Source organism: Benincasa hispida, chromosome 7, assembly GCF_009727055.1.
Source record: "Benincasa hispida cultivar B227 chromosome 7, ASM972705v1, whole genome shotgun sequence".
Lineage (NCBI taxonomy): Eukaryota > Viridiplantae > Streptophyta > Magnoliopsida > Cucurbitales > Cucurbitaceae > Benincasa > Benincasa hispida.
Window position 1 is genome coordinate 29503195 of NC_052355.1, and position 18587 is coordinate 29521781.

Consider the following 18587-nt stretch of genomic DNA (forward strand, 5'->3'; position numbering starts at 1 on the left):
TTGAACGATGTGGCGCCATACACCTTATCATGGCCCAGAAGGTGTCCACACATAGTAGGACTATGTTGTATTACTCATTAGAGGGATCAGTGGTACTTAGTAACTGAAGAAAATCGGACATTAGATTTTCATGAGAAGCAGAAGGATCGTTCCAAATTTCAATTATATAATGAACATACACAATTACAGTCACAAACGGAAACAACAAGCTATGCGCAAAATAGAAATTACAGCATGCTTTACTACACGATCAATGGAAAGAATTAACCATACCTTTGAAGACTCATCTTCAAGATCCCTTGATCACGAACACTCATTCACAGCAAGACGACAACCACAAACCCTCGAACACTTCGACCGCAACACTACACGATCCACAACAATCTCGAACACAATGATCTCCCGGATCACAAACATAACGAATGCAACGAACGGCCTCCACAGAACCTCGACAGTGTCGAGTTGAGTATGACACCACCAAAATGGTTACCTTGGTATTCTCAGTGTGAGAACTAGAGTGTGGGCTCTGTGTGGACTTGGTTAGAGGATGAGACCGGAGAAGAACAATCGTGTAAGCGATTAAGCAAGTGGGAGACGTCAAAGCATATTGTATAGGACGATGTCTAATCGTTTAGCAAAAGCTATGCGATCATCTAGCTAAAGCTATGTGATCATTTAGCTCATCAGTCAGCTGAGTGTCTATAGTGTAGAAACACTCAATGATCGTCTAGTTTCTCCAAGCTGTCGTTTAGTAAATCTTAATTACTTGACAACCTTTCTATGAGAACTTTTCGAGATTGGAAATCTCAAATTAACATTAACTAAATCTAGGAAAATATTTTTCCTTTTATCTCACAGTTACCATAAAACCACCAATAACCTCCCACTCAATTGGTTATTAGAGAAAAAGATATAGTTATCCAATAATTAATATTATTATAAATACACATGATAACCACTTACCATAGTATATTTATAACCATAGGTTTAAATATTTCATCTCATGAAACATATAAATCATAGCTCTTTTTCTATTCCATGGCACTTAATGTAAATCCGATTTATATTAACCCTTAACTTCATGTATCTCATATACCACACTGATCATATCATATATAATCTAATTACCTCTTGTCAATTTGAACATTTCAAATCAACACCAAGAACTGATACTCAACTTGAATCCATTGAGCTACCAAAGGGACCTTATGGACCTGTAGATCAAAGCTCCAACGGTACGTGAATAACTGACTAAACTCTTTAGTCATGGTATCCACCATCTGTTAACTACCAAGCACTCCACTAAAGACCGATAGCTAAACTCTTCTTACTACAGATATATTATGTGTCCATCTTAACCAATCAATAGTATGACAACCCTTCACAGATCGCTCATAAGTACAACTCGGCCAATAACCGTTATGCCCCTGTAGTTACATCTAACTCATTAAATACCATTGATCCCTCTAATGAATATAAGTCATAGTCCTACTATGACTGAGTCTTCTTTTCTAAAGAGAAGTTGTGGCCATTATGTTCAAACCCTAGAATCAGCCCTTAAGGGAACAATCTATCTACTTACCCTTGCTTCGGGGAATGAGTGAATTTTATCTTGTGTAACTGAGTTCCCAGCTCCCAAATCAAACAAGTCCCCAAAAAGGTAGACATGTTGAGTTGGCAATCTGACTACTCTCACCCATACTAATCAAAGGACCGCCTCAAAGGCAGGAGTTTCCAAAACACTCAAGATTGAGGTCATGTCATCTACGGCCGTTTAGGTGAAATGTAATTCTCCAGTATCAACGATATTATATACAGAGATGAATCATCTCGTGGTCCAGTCTTATACAAACTCTTTGTATAGGACACCCCCACTCGTATGTCTCCACATGAATGGTTAGGATCTACCATCTGTAGTAGTTCACAACACTTGCAAACCTCTACAAAGTAGGTCGTATCCGTAGTGTCACCAGGATCAGGTATCCCACCTTAATCCTTATACTACAGACCTATTTAGGTTATCACTCAAGGCATGATCTACTTGTATATCTCATACCTGAAGCTTACATATGATAACCATGGAGCTTTGTTTATTGGATATGAGTAAATGTCAGAATGAAATAACACTAATTTTATTCATAAACAATGTGTATAATTACAAACAACGAGACTCCGGGAGAATTATGACATCAATCCCAACAGTAACTATAGGGGTAAAATGGTAAATTGGCCCAGTTGTACTTACGAGCATCTATGAAAGGTTATCGTATTGTTGATTGGTTATATCTGATGGATACAGAAATATATCTGTGGTGAGAAGAGTGCAGTTTTCAGTCTTTAGTTGAATGTCTGGCAATTAACGGATGGTGGATCTTGTGGCTAAATAGTTAGTCAACTATTCACGTACCATTAGAGCTTCGAGCCATAGATCCATAAGGTCTCTTGGTAGCTTAATAGATTCAAGTTGAGAATCAGTTTTTGGGTCAGTTTGAAGTATTCAAATTGACAAAAGGGAGTTCGATTATATATGATATGATTGAACTGGTTAATTATATATGATATGATTAACATTATGTATGAGATACATTATTTGGAGGAAAATGATATAAATATGATTTATATCTGGTGAAGGAGAAAAGACTATGGTTCATATGTTGCATTTGATGTGATATTAAACCATAAGTTAATGAATATTATATGATTATATTTATTATTTATTTTTGGACAATTATAGAATAAATATGCCGGCATTTTCTCCGTAACCATGTGATAGTGGGAGGTTTCTTTCAGTTTTTGTAACTGAAGAATAAAATGAAAATCGTTTTCATTTTGCAAAGAGATCATTCATTCGCTCACGTTTAGTGTAGACTGTCCATCGCATAGCAAACTAAGAGACTACACGATAGCTCAACGTTTCTACACGATCGTATACTCCCACACAGCTTATTAAGCGATCGCATGAGATTTGCTAAACGATCGTCTAGCTTTTTCCAAACGATCGTACGCCCGAGCGTTTACTAAACGATCGTCTATACAATTGCAACCTATTTATTCAACGATCGTGTACCTCTTCCTAAACGATCAAGCATCGTCTATATGATAGACACCTACCTTCTCCCACTTGTTTGGTCATGGTATACGATCTTTTCTTCCTTCTTCCCTCAACCAAATCGAACAGAACTCACACCTCCTGGATTCTCACACCGAGAATACTAAGGGTTCTAAGTGGTGGTGTCCTCCCTGTTGCTGTGTTCGTGAGAAGTCTATTTGTGGGTAGACAACCGGGTTTTGGTGAACGACTGGAGTGGACGTACTCAGTGAGAGCGAGAGGAGCAGTCCTTGGAGGGAACAAGATTTTCTGTGAAGAAGATTTCTTCAACAGGTACATGTTTCTTGTTCTCTTGTTGTTTAAGTTTCAAAACATGTCGGTAATTTGTTGTATATTGCATATTTGGTCTGTTAGATTGTGAATGCGTTAATTCTATCACAATGAGTTTGGAACGATCTCGCTTCCGCTCAGAGGTACTCTTTGATAAGAGATCCTTCAACCATTTCACTGGTAAGAGTCTATCAACGATAGAAGTCTACCGCTGATAGACTTGTCTATATTTGCATTTTTTTTTTTTTTAATAATGTTATACACTTGGTTATTATTCCTAAAAATGCTACCAAATACAATTACCCATTAATTTAATTAAAGTATATATGATAGAATGGTCTGTAGTATATGGATATAGGAGGGAAACCTTATCCTGGTAACACTATGGATGTAGCCCGCTTTGTAGAATAGTTACAGGTGTTGTGACTTGCTACAGATGGTCTGATCCTGATCATTCATGTGAAGACATGTGAGTGGAGGCGTCCTATACAAAGGAGTTTGTATAAGACCGGATCATGATGTGTAATAGTCTCGTTATATAACGTTGTTCATGACAGAGACTTCATTTCACTAGGATGACCATAGGTAACATGACCTCAATCCTGAGTGAGTTGGGAACTCCTGCCTTAGAGGGCAGTCCTTTGATTTGCACCGGTGCGAGTGGCCAAATCGCCGACTCAAACCTACCACTTTGGGGATTCATCTGATTTGGGAGCTGGGAACTCAGCTACACAAGATGGAATTCACTCCTTCCCCAAAGCAGGGATAAGTAGATAGATTGCTCCCTCAAGAGCTGATTCCGGGGCTTGAACAATGTGGCGCCACACACTTTCTCATGTCTTGAGAAATGTTCACAAATAGTAGAACTATGTTGTATTGTTCATTAGAGGGATTAGTGATACTTAAGAAGTTAGATGTAACTACAAGGGCAAAATGGTAAATTAGCTCAACTGTACTTACGAGCATCTGGGAAGGGTTATCATATTGTTGATTGGTTATATCCGATGGACACAGAAATATATCTGTGGTGAGAAGAGTGCAACTGTCGATCTTAAGTGGAATGCCTGGCAGTTAATGAATGGTGGATCTCGTGGCTAAAGAGTTTAGTCAGCTATTCATATACCATTGAAGCTTTGAGCCATAGGTCTATAAGGTCCCCTTTGTAGCTCAATAGATTCAAGTTGAGAATCAGTTTATGGGTAAGTTTGAAGTATTCAAATTGACAAGAAGGAGTTTGATTATATATGATATGATTGAACTGGTCAATTATATATGATATAGTTGACATGATGTATGAGATACATTAATTGGAGGAAAATGATATAAATATGATTTATATCTAGTGGAGGAGAAAAGACTATGTTTCATATGTTGCATTTGATGTGATATTAAAACATAGGTTAATGAATATATTATGATTATATTTATTATTTAATTTTAACAATTATCGGATAATTGTTGCCCATTTTTTCTCCGTAACCAAATGAGATAGTGGGAGGTTGCTTTCAATTTTCTTAACTGATGGATAAAATGAAAATTGTTTTCATTTTGCAAAGGATCAGAAATTCGCTCACGAATTGTGTATACTGCCTATCGCATAGCAAATCAAGTGCATACACGAAAGCTCAAAGTTTCTAAATGATCGGATACACGCGCGCGGTTTACTAAACAATCGCATAGGTTTTACTAAATGATCGTCTAGCTTTTTCTTACGCGATCGCGCGCCCGTGCGTTTACTAAACGATCGTCTATAAGATCGCGCCCCTTTTACACATGATCATGTACCATTACCTAAACAATCAAGCATCTTCTATACGATAGACACTTCATATCTCCCACTTGCTTAGTCATGGTAAACGATTGTCTCTTCCTCCTTCCCTCCACCAAATCCAACAGAGCCCACACCTCCTAGATTCTCACTCCGAGAATACCGAAGGTTCCAAGTGGTGGTGTCTTCCTTGCTGCCAAGTTCGTGAGGAGTCCATTTGTGGGTAGACGACAGTGATTTGGTGGACGACTGGTTTGGACGATCTTAGCGAAAGCGAGAGGTGCAGTCCGTTGGACAAGAACGAGATTTCTATGAAGAATGGTTCTTCAACTGGTATGTATCTCCTCTCTTTATTGTTTAAGTTTTAAAGCATGCCTGTAATTTGTTGTTATTGCATAACTAGTCTGTTATATTATGAATGCGGTAATTCTATCACAATGAGTTTGGAACGATCTTGCTTCCACTCAGAGATACTCTTTGATAAGAGTTCATTCAATAATTGCTATAATGTATTTGATACATTATAACATAAAGTAAATATTTGAATATGATTCAAATGTTAATTATATGAATTGGATTCATATTGTTGAATTTAATATAAATGAGATTTATATTAAATACCATTAATGAGAGAATTAAAACTATAGGTTATATTGTATGCGATAAAATACTAAACCATAGGTTATATGTATGTGTGTGTGTGTATATATATATATATATGTATGTATGTATGTATGTATGTATATATCTGTCTCTTATACACATCTAGATGTGTATAAGAGACAGGTTTTAAGTTGATTGATGATTGTTATTGCTTTCTTATTTAAGAGCTTTATTTAATTTAAATTAAAAAAAAATTATTGTATTTTAATTTTAATTTGAATTAATGGGAGGGAAATAACTTATCTTCACTATTTTCTCTCAACTCACTATGTGAGTGGTGGGATAGTTGAGGGTTGTTCTCTTCTTCATTCATTCTATCCTTAAGACTTACAAAGAACGTTCTTTATATAATTTTTTTTTTTTTTTTTTTTATAGAAACACTCTGAGAAAAGTTCTCAGTTCTTCTCCTCTTCCTCTCACAAACTCTATCTCTTTCTTCCAAAATCACAGCCCCCACAAACTTCTGTGACTCTCATCCCAATAGAGAATACAGGACGTTTTGATTGGTGGTGTCCAAATTAGGGTTTCGAGTTCGTGGCCTTTTCGAGAAAAGGATTGATACGTGAAGATCAGATCTTCAAGGGTTAGCATTCTTCTCATCTCATTTCTCTTTTTCATATTAGAATGTTGCAAAATTTAAATTAAATGCATAATATTTCTGTTTCAATTCTGTAAAATTCATGATTTTGAGAAATTGAGATTCGGATCCGATCCCCGCTTCCGCTCAAGGACCTTCACCGGTTCCTTCACAAATAATTTCTTAAAACTTTGTATTCCTCGATCAGATTAGATTAGGTTTCCAAGTTGATCTAATTTATCCATTTTTTGCTCGTGTCATGTTTTCAAATATCTCAGTTTGGTTAGAATACATTTTATACGTAGTTAGTATTATTTTGAAGACAATTTCGTGTCAGCGGTTGTTTTATTGATGTGTGAATTGAATAGTTAGCCGAAGGTATGATTCAATTATCTCCAACAATGGTTTTTTGTTTATGACTGTATGTTTGGTGTGATTCGTTTTACTTTTACCGTGATCAGTATTTTGAGTAACTATTTGATGAACTTTTTATTCTTGTTTACAGCTGTTATATATAGTTTCGGACCAATAAAAGGTCAAAGGTAGTGATCAAACTGAGAAAGTTACCTAACCCTAAAAACAGACTGAAGACCGGCTAGAAGGTAGCTCAAGAGAGTTCCAACAAATAGAGAAAGAAGGAATTTGGCTTAAATGAGCCTACTTGGCTCTTCTCGGCCTCGAAGGCCAAGGCAGATGCCAAGCAACCTCAGTGAGGCCAATCCAGATTAGCCCTCTTGGTTGGAACATCCTTAGTGGCCCAGCCCAAACCCCACGTATCCGATTTTGAATAGGGGAAGGGAATATACCTCCTTCTCCAAAAGGGATATGGAAGACCTCTAGGACTCAACCATAAATAGGATATGACAGCCCTATGAAAGGTAAGCTCAACTCCTCCCTAAAAACTACTTGTTGTTATGTTGAAAATGGTTGGTGAAATAAGATAGTCTTATGTTGTGCTTTAGTTCCTACACGCAATGAATGATCTTATATTAAACGTAAGTTTTCTAATTAAATACAAGTGCAAGTCTAGAAAAAGTTTTGGTTAATCCAAGATCGAACACAGGAACTTAGATTAAAATTGTGTTTGAATTTAATGGATGATCTTAACGATGAGTGCTTAATAAATGCGTCCAACGAAGTTCTATCTAAAAGATAAATTAATTACAAATGATGGTGCGGATGGATGATGACGATTGATGAAGGTGACAGTGGTGTGATGATGTGTCGAGTGTATGTGATGGTGATAATGCATAGAATGATGGATGCAGACACAATCAAAGCAGCATGCATGGAAGTGAAGAAAAAATCAATTGATAAAGTAGAGTTAAGAAGGTTACTGACATTTCAATACATGAGTATGCATTCATGTTATTAACTCATAAAATGAAGAACTTATCTCTCGATGTTTGCCATATTTGTCCTATTTTTAGGTGCATGTACCGATTAATTTCAAACAAGAGGTTAACTTTTTCTCTAAAGCTACTTCTCTCCTTGTTTAATGAATTACACAATCACTTACTTTCTCAAGCAGTTGATTATTGTTACTTAAATCGATTTGTCAGATGAACTTAAGCAATGTAATAAGCACACATTAAGCAAGATGAACTTTAAATCGTGCAGAACTTGTGAAAATGCTAATTAAAATCTTCTCAACCCATTAGGAATTTAGTTGCATATTATGATGCTTGAAGAAGCATGGATGGATATTATAGAAATCATATTTATATTAAGAAATGTAGAATTTCCCAATCTCAAGGCTTAATACAAACTACAAAGAAAAGAAATATAAAGTTAGAAAATGGAGATGTCAAACTGTCGATTGCAATCTCGTGCTCCGTTTGTCTTGGTGGTGGCTGCGCCAAGGTGGTTACTATGGAAGTTGACGGTATTTTCTTCCTTTTCAGAAAAGAAGACTGAGTTCTCACTCAGAATTCTTCAAAGAGAAGCTCGAGAGATTGAAGATAATGGTGGAAGTGTGGAGAAGTTTGGACAAAATTTCGGCCAATCTCTTGGAAGAAAGTCTAACACTTAAATTGATTCTTGAGGGGCTATTTATAGACATCAAAGAAATGTTCTTTACTTCTTTCTAATGATTGCCTGACACATTTGCATTTAATTTCATGTCATGCTATGCTTAATACTCACATCACAGGTTCATTGTCTCCAGTGCGACTGTCTCAAATCAACTACCAACTTGCATCTTGATGTGACATCCACCATCCACACGTTTGTCATTTTCTACTCTGCATATTTCTTCTCAACGCATGGTTCTTCGCATGCAAGGTTGAAGTTGAAGTTGATATGGTTCTCTTTATGTGTCCATAGTTACAACTTTTGTTTCCTTAGCTAATTTTTGCTTCTTTTTACAAGAATCTTGCGTTTAAAGATGTTAGATTTTATAATTTTCAAGATAATGCATTTTGTAAATGTTTAAACGCGAAGTTTATTTATTTTCATAAATTTTATTTCAAATTAATGCATTTTTTTTACCTAAATCTTCCTAATTATTATAAATAAAGATTTATATTTCTACAAGTTATCACTTGTCCTGAACTTTGTACAAAAGGTTGACTTAAGCATCGGAGTGTTTGTGACAAACACCACACTAATGTGTTACTTTGTTTGTTTGAGCTCACTTGGCCAATTTTATCATCAACAGTTATTGGTATTTTGAGTTTCCTAGTATTCTTCAATCCTATGCAATATGATTGTAGTATTTTTCGGATTTATAGAATATAATGTCTGGTTAATTTTACTTTTACAAAGTCTTTATACATCCAAGGACCGAGTTGCTACCGCTTAAGCTTAACAACATTTTGCTTTGAATTTTGACTCTGTTCATTTTTCGATTATTACATGCAATTAGAAGCGCCTTGGCAGTAATATTCTTTAAAATATTTCATAAAAATTATTTTCCTAATTAAAATGTTCATTAGAATTTAATGCAATGGCAATGCGATATTATTTTTTGTCTTATTAATTTTTGCAAAGTTGTAAGAGTCATCATTTTCAACACTTCGTATGTTATTGTTTCTTTTTTCATAGTCTTAATTCCATGTAGGTTTAAGTGAATTGTTCGTTAGTAATTTGTCAATCATTTTTAGAATTCTTAATCGTTATTCGATTTATATATATATATATATATATATATGCTGAATTGTTCATGTTTATGGAATAATAGGTTTGTTAATTGTTAGTTCGCAGTTTCGATGTTGCTGTCTATACAGATTCTATGGGACAGAGAAAATTAGGGTTACACTTTAGAGCTTTGTATCTAATTTTTCAGGTGGTGTACAAACAATTACTGCTAACTCCTGCTTGATCAACCTGAGAATTTCTGAGACCTGGGAAAGATCAAAATTAAAGCGAAGTTATTTGGTTTGAGATTGGTACAAAAACATGAGAATAAAGAGAGAGGGGAAATAGTGTAGCGGAGATATTACATCAAAATATTGCTGCAAAACTGGTGATTGTTGATTTAGAATCGAGTATATCTTCTCAATCAAGCTAACAAGGATATCCACTTGATCCCCCAGAAGATCCACCTAATGGATATCAAATAGAAAATATGGGAAAACCAATCAAATGACTGAAGATTATCTTCAAGCTGAAGGAGTGGGAAATTGAGAACAGAACCTCGTTTTCAGCTTTTCTGAGATTTTGGCATCTTCTGATGAAAGCCTTCTTATAAAGTGATTCATTTTCTCGCAGAGAAGCCATGACTCGAGGAACTGGATCCAAACTATGCTTCATTTCTTCCAATCTATCAACAGTAAAATGATTTACATTTATTTCCTTTAAGTAACAAATTTTTATATCCAATTTTTTCTTACTGGGGTTGCTCTTGTGGAAGTAAATTTATCAACAAATTTTATTTCTTATTAATTTGCATCAGGTTTTCGATCTGGAAGACTAACTGAAACTTTATCAGAAAAGGCCTATGAGGTCAGTACCTTAGCATTATTGATTCCAATTTTCTATTTACAATCAGCTCAAAATCATATGGTATATGTGGAAGCTCCGGAAGTTTTAGGCACGTAGAATCTGACTTGTTTAGCTGCTGCATATCATGAAGTTCCAATAACGAGAGCTTCCTATCTGGTACATTTTCATCAACAGGAGAAATTTGACATACGTTTCTTGGTTCACTAACTATAGTTTCTGAGCTTGGTTTCAATGCTCCCACAAATAACTTGTCATTGAACTGATTCATAGTTTTCTCTAGCTTAATACTCAACGAATTGAGAATGCATTGAATGTCTTTTGCGTCTATGGTGGTAGCTTTACTTTCATCAATCCCACATCCCAGGGCCATTGGCTTCAGATTACAATTATTATTCTTTATCTCAAAACTTGCATTGAGCACCAAATTTTTCACTACTTCAATGCCTTCTGAAAGTAAACTTAGTTTCTGAATCAAACTTCCCATGCCGATCTCTGTGCCTTCACCAAGTCTTTCCCTAGATGATGGCTTTTCTGCAGCGCCACCGTCCTGAATCGCAACATCGACTTGTTTACATCTGTTACAGACTTCTCTCTCTGCCTCATTAAGAATAGTGTAACAAATTTCTTCCCTAATTAAAGTTTCCAAGTTAGATGCCTCTATCTTCTCCTCCCATTCCATAACTTTTTCCCTCAAGAAAACTGAGCAGACATCTTCTTTAATCGTAATTTGACAACTTTTAAGAAAATCGTTGAAGAATTTGGTATGTGGACTATGGTTGGCTTTGTAACTGATGCTTTTGATTGTCTCACTAAAGACTAACCCAGATATCTCTTCTCTAAGAAGGCTTTCAGTTTTGTGTTCTTCTATGTTTTTATGCCATTCCTTTAGCATTACTGTAAAGGGGATTGCATAAATTTCGTGCCTTATTTTGCATTCCTCCAATCTGTCTAATTCGAAGTCATAATCTTTCATTGCCTCCTTGAAGACAACATGATATACATCATCTTTAATTTGGACTTCAATTTTGAAACTTTCCATGGTTTTATCCAACTGATTGAACTTATTCCTAATGATATCTCTGCATATACCATCTGCAATCAGGATCTCCGTTTCCAAGCGATTTAAATCATTACAAAACTTTTCTCTCAACCCTTGGAATAAAGTGATGTAAATTTCCTCCATCATTATGTTTTGAAATTCTACGTCCTCTCTTTCTTGTCTTAGTATGCAAATTTGGTTTTGTATTCCGATGTTTTCTTCATCCTGCAGTTGATGCATCTTCCCCCAGACGTCTGCCAAACTATCAACATCTGACTTCTGTCTATGATTTTCTGTAAATACTTGCTCCTTTTTCTCTAGAGGAATGTCTTCTTCATTGAAATTACCATTTTGGCCTAAAATTTTGTTAACCTTAGCCTTGAAAATCATTAGATTCTCTAGTACTTCTTGGAACCTACTTTTCAACCTTTCAAGACTTTCCTCTCTCCTTGATGACAATGAAGTTTTCTCTTGAAGCATTTCTGGCTTCAATTGAACCAGATCTGCTTCTTCACTCCTTTTCTTAATAATTGACTCATGCCCTCTCTCATCTTCTAGCTCATTGGTGTTTATCCCATATTCTGAAAGACTACCATCTAGATGTACCTGGGAACTCTTCTCCTCTCTTTTTGGGGATCTTGACCCAAAATCCAAAATGTTGCATCCTTCTCCTTTTTGGGGCTGCATTTCATTTTGGCCAATGAGAGGCTTGAGATCCTCACACAAGCCTGTAACTTCATTCATTAAATCTGACCAATGTCCATTCAAGGCAACTGAAACTTTCTTCTCTTTCCTTGTGGCTTCTGCCTCTAGATCCTCTTGGCAATCCCTCGAAAATCCCTTAAGACAGATCGATATAATGTCATTCTCAATACTTGATTTTACTTGCTGCTCTATTGGTCCCATCTCGGAAATGAAAATGGCACTCTGCATTTTCCCAAACGCAATATCAAGAGTTTCCTTCAAAATGTCAATATCAGATCCCATCTCTTCAACTCTTACATCATTGATACAATGATTCCGTTGTCTCTTCACCTTAGGCTCATTATCATCAAACTCAAGTTTTTCTTTGATCTTCCAAACCTGTCGATCCACCGAGTCTTTTAGTTCACCAAATTCTCCATCTCTATCCTCATCATCCTCTCCTTCATGAGGACTAAGATTGGAACTTCCGGCACTCCTTGATCTTTCAAGCTCAAGATCTTCCTGTGAAGAAACTAACTCCCTTTCTGTAGTTTCCAAAGCCTGCCTTAACTTCACCTCGCTTTCGAATCGATCTGCCAACTCTCTATCTTTCTGTAGGATGGCCAGCTCCGATTCATAAAGGCGTCGTTGAAGGCGGTTTCTTATTTCAGCCAAGCCTGCAAGCACTTCTTCATGGCTGCTTTCGGGATTTTGAGTGTCAGTTTCTTCTTGAACAAACTTGATACAGCCATCCAATTGCATTACAGACAACTCATAGAATTTTGATATCTCATGTAATCTCTCTATAACGCCTTCTCTGGACTTGACTCTTTCATGAGCTTTATCCATCGCACGATGCACGATCCACATCATGGTTGAATCTACTATTGACACTTTGAATCTGCTATCGATCACTCCAAATATTCCGTCCATGTTTCCTCTGAAAATCAAAGCTCCAAATAGAAAAGTAAGTAGTTTTTTACGTAGATATCATCATTTTTCATGGTGTAAAATTCTAAGGCATTCTTAGGGAGTTCTTAGGAATAGGCGAATTGGAAGGATTGTGATCCTTCAACTTAGCTTAGAGGAACCAAAATCTAAAACCACGTGCCTCACCCAACTTAGAATATGTACGTGAGAAGAGAGAGGAAATCTATTCTTAGGAAAAAAATATATATATATATACAGGATAACTCATCTTGCTACTAAAAACTTATGGACTAAATTGGCCAATTTGAGAGACTAAATGCATTTATTCCTCAAAACTCACTCCGTACCAAAAAGGTACTTTTTCTAACTATTTTTGTGTTTGCTTATCTAAAATGTTGATTTTTTTAAAAAAAAAATGAAATTTTGAGTTGGAAAAATGAATTTTTATAGATAATAATATTTAAATACTTTTTTTAAAGAAAAAATAATACCTTTTATTATAGACCGACCATATGGGCATGATTTGTATGCTAAGAAGCACAGACACAGATACATGATACGGATACGATACGATACGACAATATGTTAATTTCTAAAAAACTAAGATACGGATACGTCAAAGATACATTATGTATATAATGTCTAGTTAATTGTTATAATACTTATTTTAAGTTAGATTAAAATAGATTCAAGAAGAGAGTGAAAACTTGAAAAAAAAAATCTAGTAACGTCGACTGATTGTTGAACAACTAGAGTAGACGGTAGAAAAGAAGTAGAATATGAAGATTGAAGAATGAAGTTGTGGATGAATGAGGTGTGAATCATGATTTAAATAGTGAAAGAGAATGGGAGAATGAAGATTTAATTATGTTTCCGGTTTTTTTAAAAATATATATATATGTTTTTATCACTATTTTAAAATAGTTGAAATCACTTTTGTCATTTTCAAAATCACTATGAAACATGTTTAATTCTCCAAAACTAATTTTGATAATATGAAAATTGCATTTAAAAGTGTAAAATTGAAAACTAAATTAATTTTGAGTAATTAAAAGTGTGTTTTTGAGTGATTTTAAAAATGAAAAAAGCGTTTTTTTTTATGAGTTTAAAATCTCTCCTAAACATGCACTAAAATAAAATGGATTGTGGTTTGGGTTTTTTAGGTGGTTAGGCTTAAATTTGAAAAAAAAAAAAAAAAAAAAATTGATCCACGTATCTGCTATTTGAAAATTAAAAATAAAAATAAAAATAATTAGATATGTATCTACCACGTATTTGGACGTATCCATATCTGATACCGATTCTCTGCATAATTAGAAATATATGTGTTTCTTAGTTTGTATGTCTCACCCATAGGAGCTGGTTTAGAATCCAATGAGGATATGCAGAGGTCCAAACCTGATTTAGAGCACAAGATTTTGTGTTTTTTGCTATAGAATCCGCAAGGCTATTAAATTCTCTTCAACAAAAGTTAAAACTAATTGAAGAGAATTTTATGATAATACTTCTGATATCTTCGATCCAGCATTCATTGTACAAAATTCTTCTTCATCATCGGTAACCAGCTTGATCGCTTGTAAATAGATTCAACGATTAGTTTTGGAAAAAGTTGAGATGCCGCAAAGTACACGCCCTCTCTTATAGCAAGAATTTCAGCTAATGGAGGATCGAAGGTTGTATTGAGTGAGCGAGTCAAGACGCCTAAGAGTTTCCTCTCAGAATCACGAAGCATTGCGTTTAATCCGGCTGTAGGAGGATCAGGATTTCATGCTGCGTCAACCTTCAATTTGATAAAATCCTTAGGTGGGGCTATCCAATTGCGAGGAACTTCAAGTAATTTGGTTTTACTCATAATACCAAATCTTTTTTTTTTTTTTTTCATGGTGTTTAAGTATTCGTCATAATACTTTAGTATCCAATTACCTCTCAAATTATGATAAGGGATTGGTTTCTCAACTCGTATTTTTTTCTATAATCCCATATCGCCCAACAAGCTATTGCGTATGACGGAACGAACACATACATAGCGAAAAAAATAACGGATTTAAAGTACTCTAATTAGGTTAATTACAAAGATAAGCATGCAATTGAAACAAATAAAAGGGGGGAAAAGGATACGACCTTTGTAGACTTTGAATCTTCTCCAAATCAGTTCTAATCTCCTCACTAACGGTTCGTAGACCACACGAGAGTCTTTCCAACTATTTTCCACACTTAGAACGGGATGGTGGGATCCAGTGAGTGACTAATTTGGAGAGAAAAAGGTTAAGTCTTTGAGAGAAAATTGTAATGAGATTATCACATAATCTCATCAAATTCCACTATGGCCAAAAGTTCTAAACAAACAAGAAACACTTCCTTTTAAAGATCATTACATGCAAAACATGCAACTTTGAGTTTAATGAGAATTTGACATTAAAAAATCCACTAACTCAAAGTGGGATTTAGTGGGTCAAGTGTCTTCAAATGAAGACAACACTTAGCCATGCAAAAGTTAGCATTTCTCACTCACACATGTTGGATCTAACACTTGACTTTTAGTGTAATCTTGATCAATTCCATTTAATTTCAAAATTAATTTTAATAATCCATTTTAAAAATTAAATTAATATTAAATAATTTAATTAATTTAATTTAATATTAAATCTAACACTAATCTCAATCAATATAATCACTATTCATAATCTTGATATTTAAATCTTATTTAAATATCTCCTACTTTCTTTCTCTTTATGTTTAATTCACAATTAAACATTAAGTTAAATATATCGTCTATATTTAACACTTTGCTCCAAAAATCGAATGTTCAAATTCGTTCGTCATACTATTCTAAGGTTTAGTCCGATATGAGCTAGTAGGGGGACCTCATGGACCTACAAATCATGGGCTCCAACGATCCACGATTAACCGACTAAACTCTTTAACCTAATTAACCATCATTCATTACCAATCGAGTCACTCCACTAAAGCCCTATAGTTGTACTCCCCTCACTGTAGATATATTATGTCCACTCGATATAACAATGATTAGTAAGTTAACCCTTCACAGGTTGTTCGTAATAACGATTGGGTCAAAAGTTGTTTTACCCCCAAGATTACATCTTGCTCCTTAAGTCCCACTAATCTTTTAATTAACAATTGATTTGTGATCCAATCACTAAACCGAATCTCTCTCGGGACAATGAGAGGCTGGGCCCCTTGTTCAAGACCTGGAGTCAGCACTTGAGGGAACAACCTCTCTACTATCCCTAAAAGCGAGTAAGAGTGGATTTCGTCTTGCACTCTATGTCCCCAGCTATCCACCTGGTCTTACCCATGAAATTCGAGGCTTATTGAGCCGGCGCTGTTGAGTCAACCCTCACTCATGCAAATCTAAGGATAATCCTGAATAAACAGGAGTTCATAGTTAGCTCAGGATTAAAGTCAAGTTACCTAGGTCATCGCTTTGAAATAATCAGTCTTAAACAGTAAATAGCATTATAGAGTAAGAGTGACTTAATTTTTGGTTCGATCTTATGCAAACTTATTGCGTAGGACGTTTTGGCTATTTACTAAACTTGATCCACCCTTATGTAACAACTACAGAGTGAGCTACATCCGATAGTGTTACCAGAATAAGGTACTCAGCCTTATTCATATACTTTAGACCATTTTAGCTATTTACTGAACTTGATCCACTCTTATGTCTCCACATAAAGTTCATATATTCAAATAATAGTTATAGACTTTTAGTTTATTGGATTTAGATTTTACAAGTGCAATTCACATATTCAACAACAATTTTATTGAATAAACGTCAATAACATCTTTATTGATAATAGAATATGTTTAACATTACAAACTGCGAGTTTTTGGATATATAACCCAACAGCGTAGATGCTCAAATTCTCCTGAGAATTGGAATAGCTTATTAGATCATTTGTCTTTGAAGCTTCCATTTTAAGGGGTGTTTGGGGTACGTAGTGGAATAGTGAGAAGTAAGAAGTTATGAAGTCTACGGAGTTATGAACTCTTGGGAGTCTATAGTATAAGGAATTGATAAGATATAAATTTGATGCTTATAGTGGTGGAATCCACAAACTCGTTGGGCCAAATAAAGAGTGGAATTCACAACTCTTTACTTCCAAACTCTTTGGATCGAACACATTCTTAAAATTTGTTGAAATACCTTCGAAGATGATATTTTATGTCAGATCAGATTTAATCGAGAGCAGCTCATTAATGGGTGATCCGTAGTTTCCAATGAAGTATGACACATCGAAGATGTTACTTCCCCTAGTAAGGATAGTGTTAATTCCCCTGTTAAGGAGATTTAAATTTGTCGGAATTATGTTATGTATTGCCCACTAGGAGAAAATTTTTGTTTTTCTTGGAATTGTTGAACTCCCATTTAACTTTGACTCTCTTTTTAATATTTTGATATTCGAGTACATATTGTATCTAAAATATAGCAATAATACTTTTTGTCTCTTAAAAAAAACAGACCTTTTATTTTTGGAACACTGAAAATAAGAAGTAAAACCGATATGAAAATTAAAATCATTTTTATTTGTAAAATTTGGTCAATACTTTGGGAACATTTTCTAAAAACTAAAATAAGAAATAGCGAACATTACCAAATACTTGATTTTATTATTAATTAAAATAAAGTAAATGTAATAATCTATTAGAAAATTATTTTGTTTTTCTTCATAAAATTCCGTTAGGTCCATATTTTATTGATGACTATTCAATCTTGTAGGTCCATCCAATAGGGGTCCATAGGATGACTATTACCTTTCTATATTTTTGTTAGTGACATTCCAATTCTTTAGAAGTTCATTTTTACTATCACTCCAAATTGGTATTTTGTTCAACGTTTATGGTATTTGATTTTATGTGGATAAGTTGGATGAATGACAAAAAATAATTCTGGGGAACTAAAAAATAATTTTTTTCGCTATAGTTTTCGAGATTAACTCTTTTTTATTATTGAGATTTGATTTGAATTTAGTGTTTTCATATCGTATTTAGTAGCAAGTCTAGAAACTATATTTCAATTTAAATCATTGTATAAAATGTGTTTGATTATGTTAAAAACTACTTTCGGTTTCTAAACCTTCATAAAAGTAATGATCGAGTCCCTATATTTTATTTTTAACAAATTAATGTATATACTTTCACACATTTTATAACGATTAATCCTAAATTTCATGTAACAATTTAATTGATATACTTTCAAATTTATAACAATTTAGTCCTTATTGTCATAACTGCAATTCTTATTCTATATTTATAAACTAACTTTATCATGTTAGGACTTTGTTTCTATATCTATAAACAAACTTGATCTTTAATTTGTTGTAATTGTCCTAAATTTTGTTACAACTATAATTATTAAAATTGGCAAGAAATAATACTTAGTGAGTTGGTAATTAGCATAAAATTTAACTTCTCCTTTGTTTGGTAGCCTAACTCCCCTGTTACTTTTCAATTAACTGACTAAGTATCATGTCATCTAAGTCTACTACCTCTACAAAAAAGTGTCATCTAAGCCTACCATGAACTAATATTACTATTCACTAGGGGTTATTTAGGAGTCTAATATTCTATGTGGGGAGAT

General features: G+C 34.5%; 1 protein-coding gene across 1 annotated transcript; it reads right to left on the reverse strand.

Moving 5' to 3' along the window:
* Nucleotides 1–9412: 9412 nt before the first annotated feature.
* Nucleotides 9413–13872, reverse strand: LOC120081046. The gene is made up of 2 exons (XM_039035725.1): nucleotides 10337–13872; nucleotides 9413–10236 (listed from the first exon to the last, which is right to left on the reverse strand). Exons 1-2 carry the CDS (start codon nucleotides 12986–12988, stop codon nucleotides 9943–9945), a joined length of 2946 nt encoding a protein of 981 aa, XP_038891653.1. The 5' UTR covers nucleotides 12989–13872; the 3' UTR covers nucleotides 9413–9942.
* Between the last annotated feature and the right edge of the window lie 4715 nt (nucleotides 13873–18587).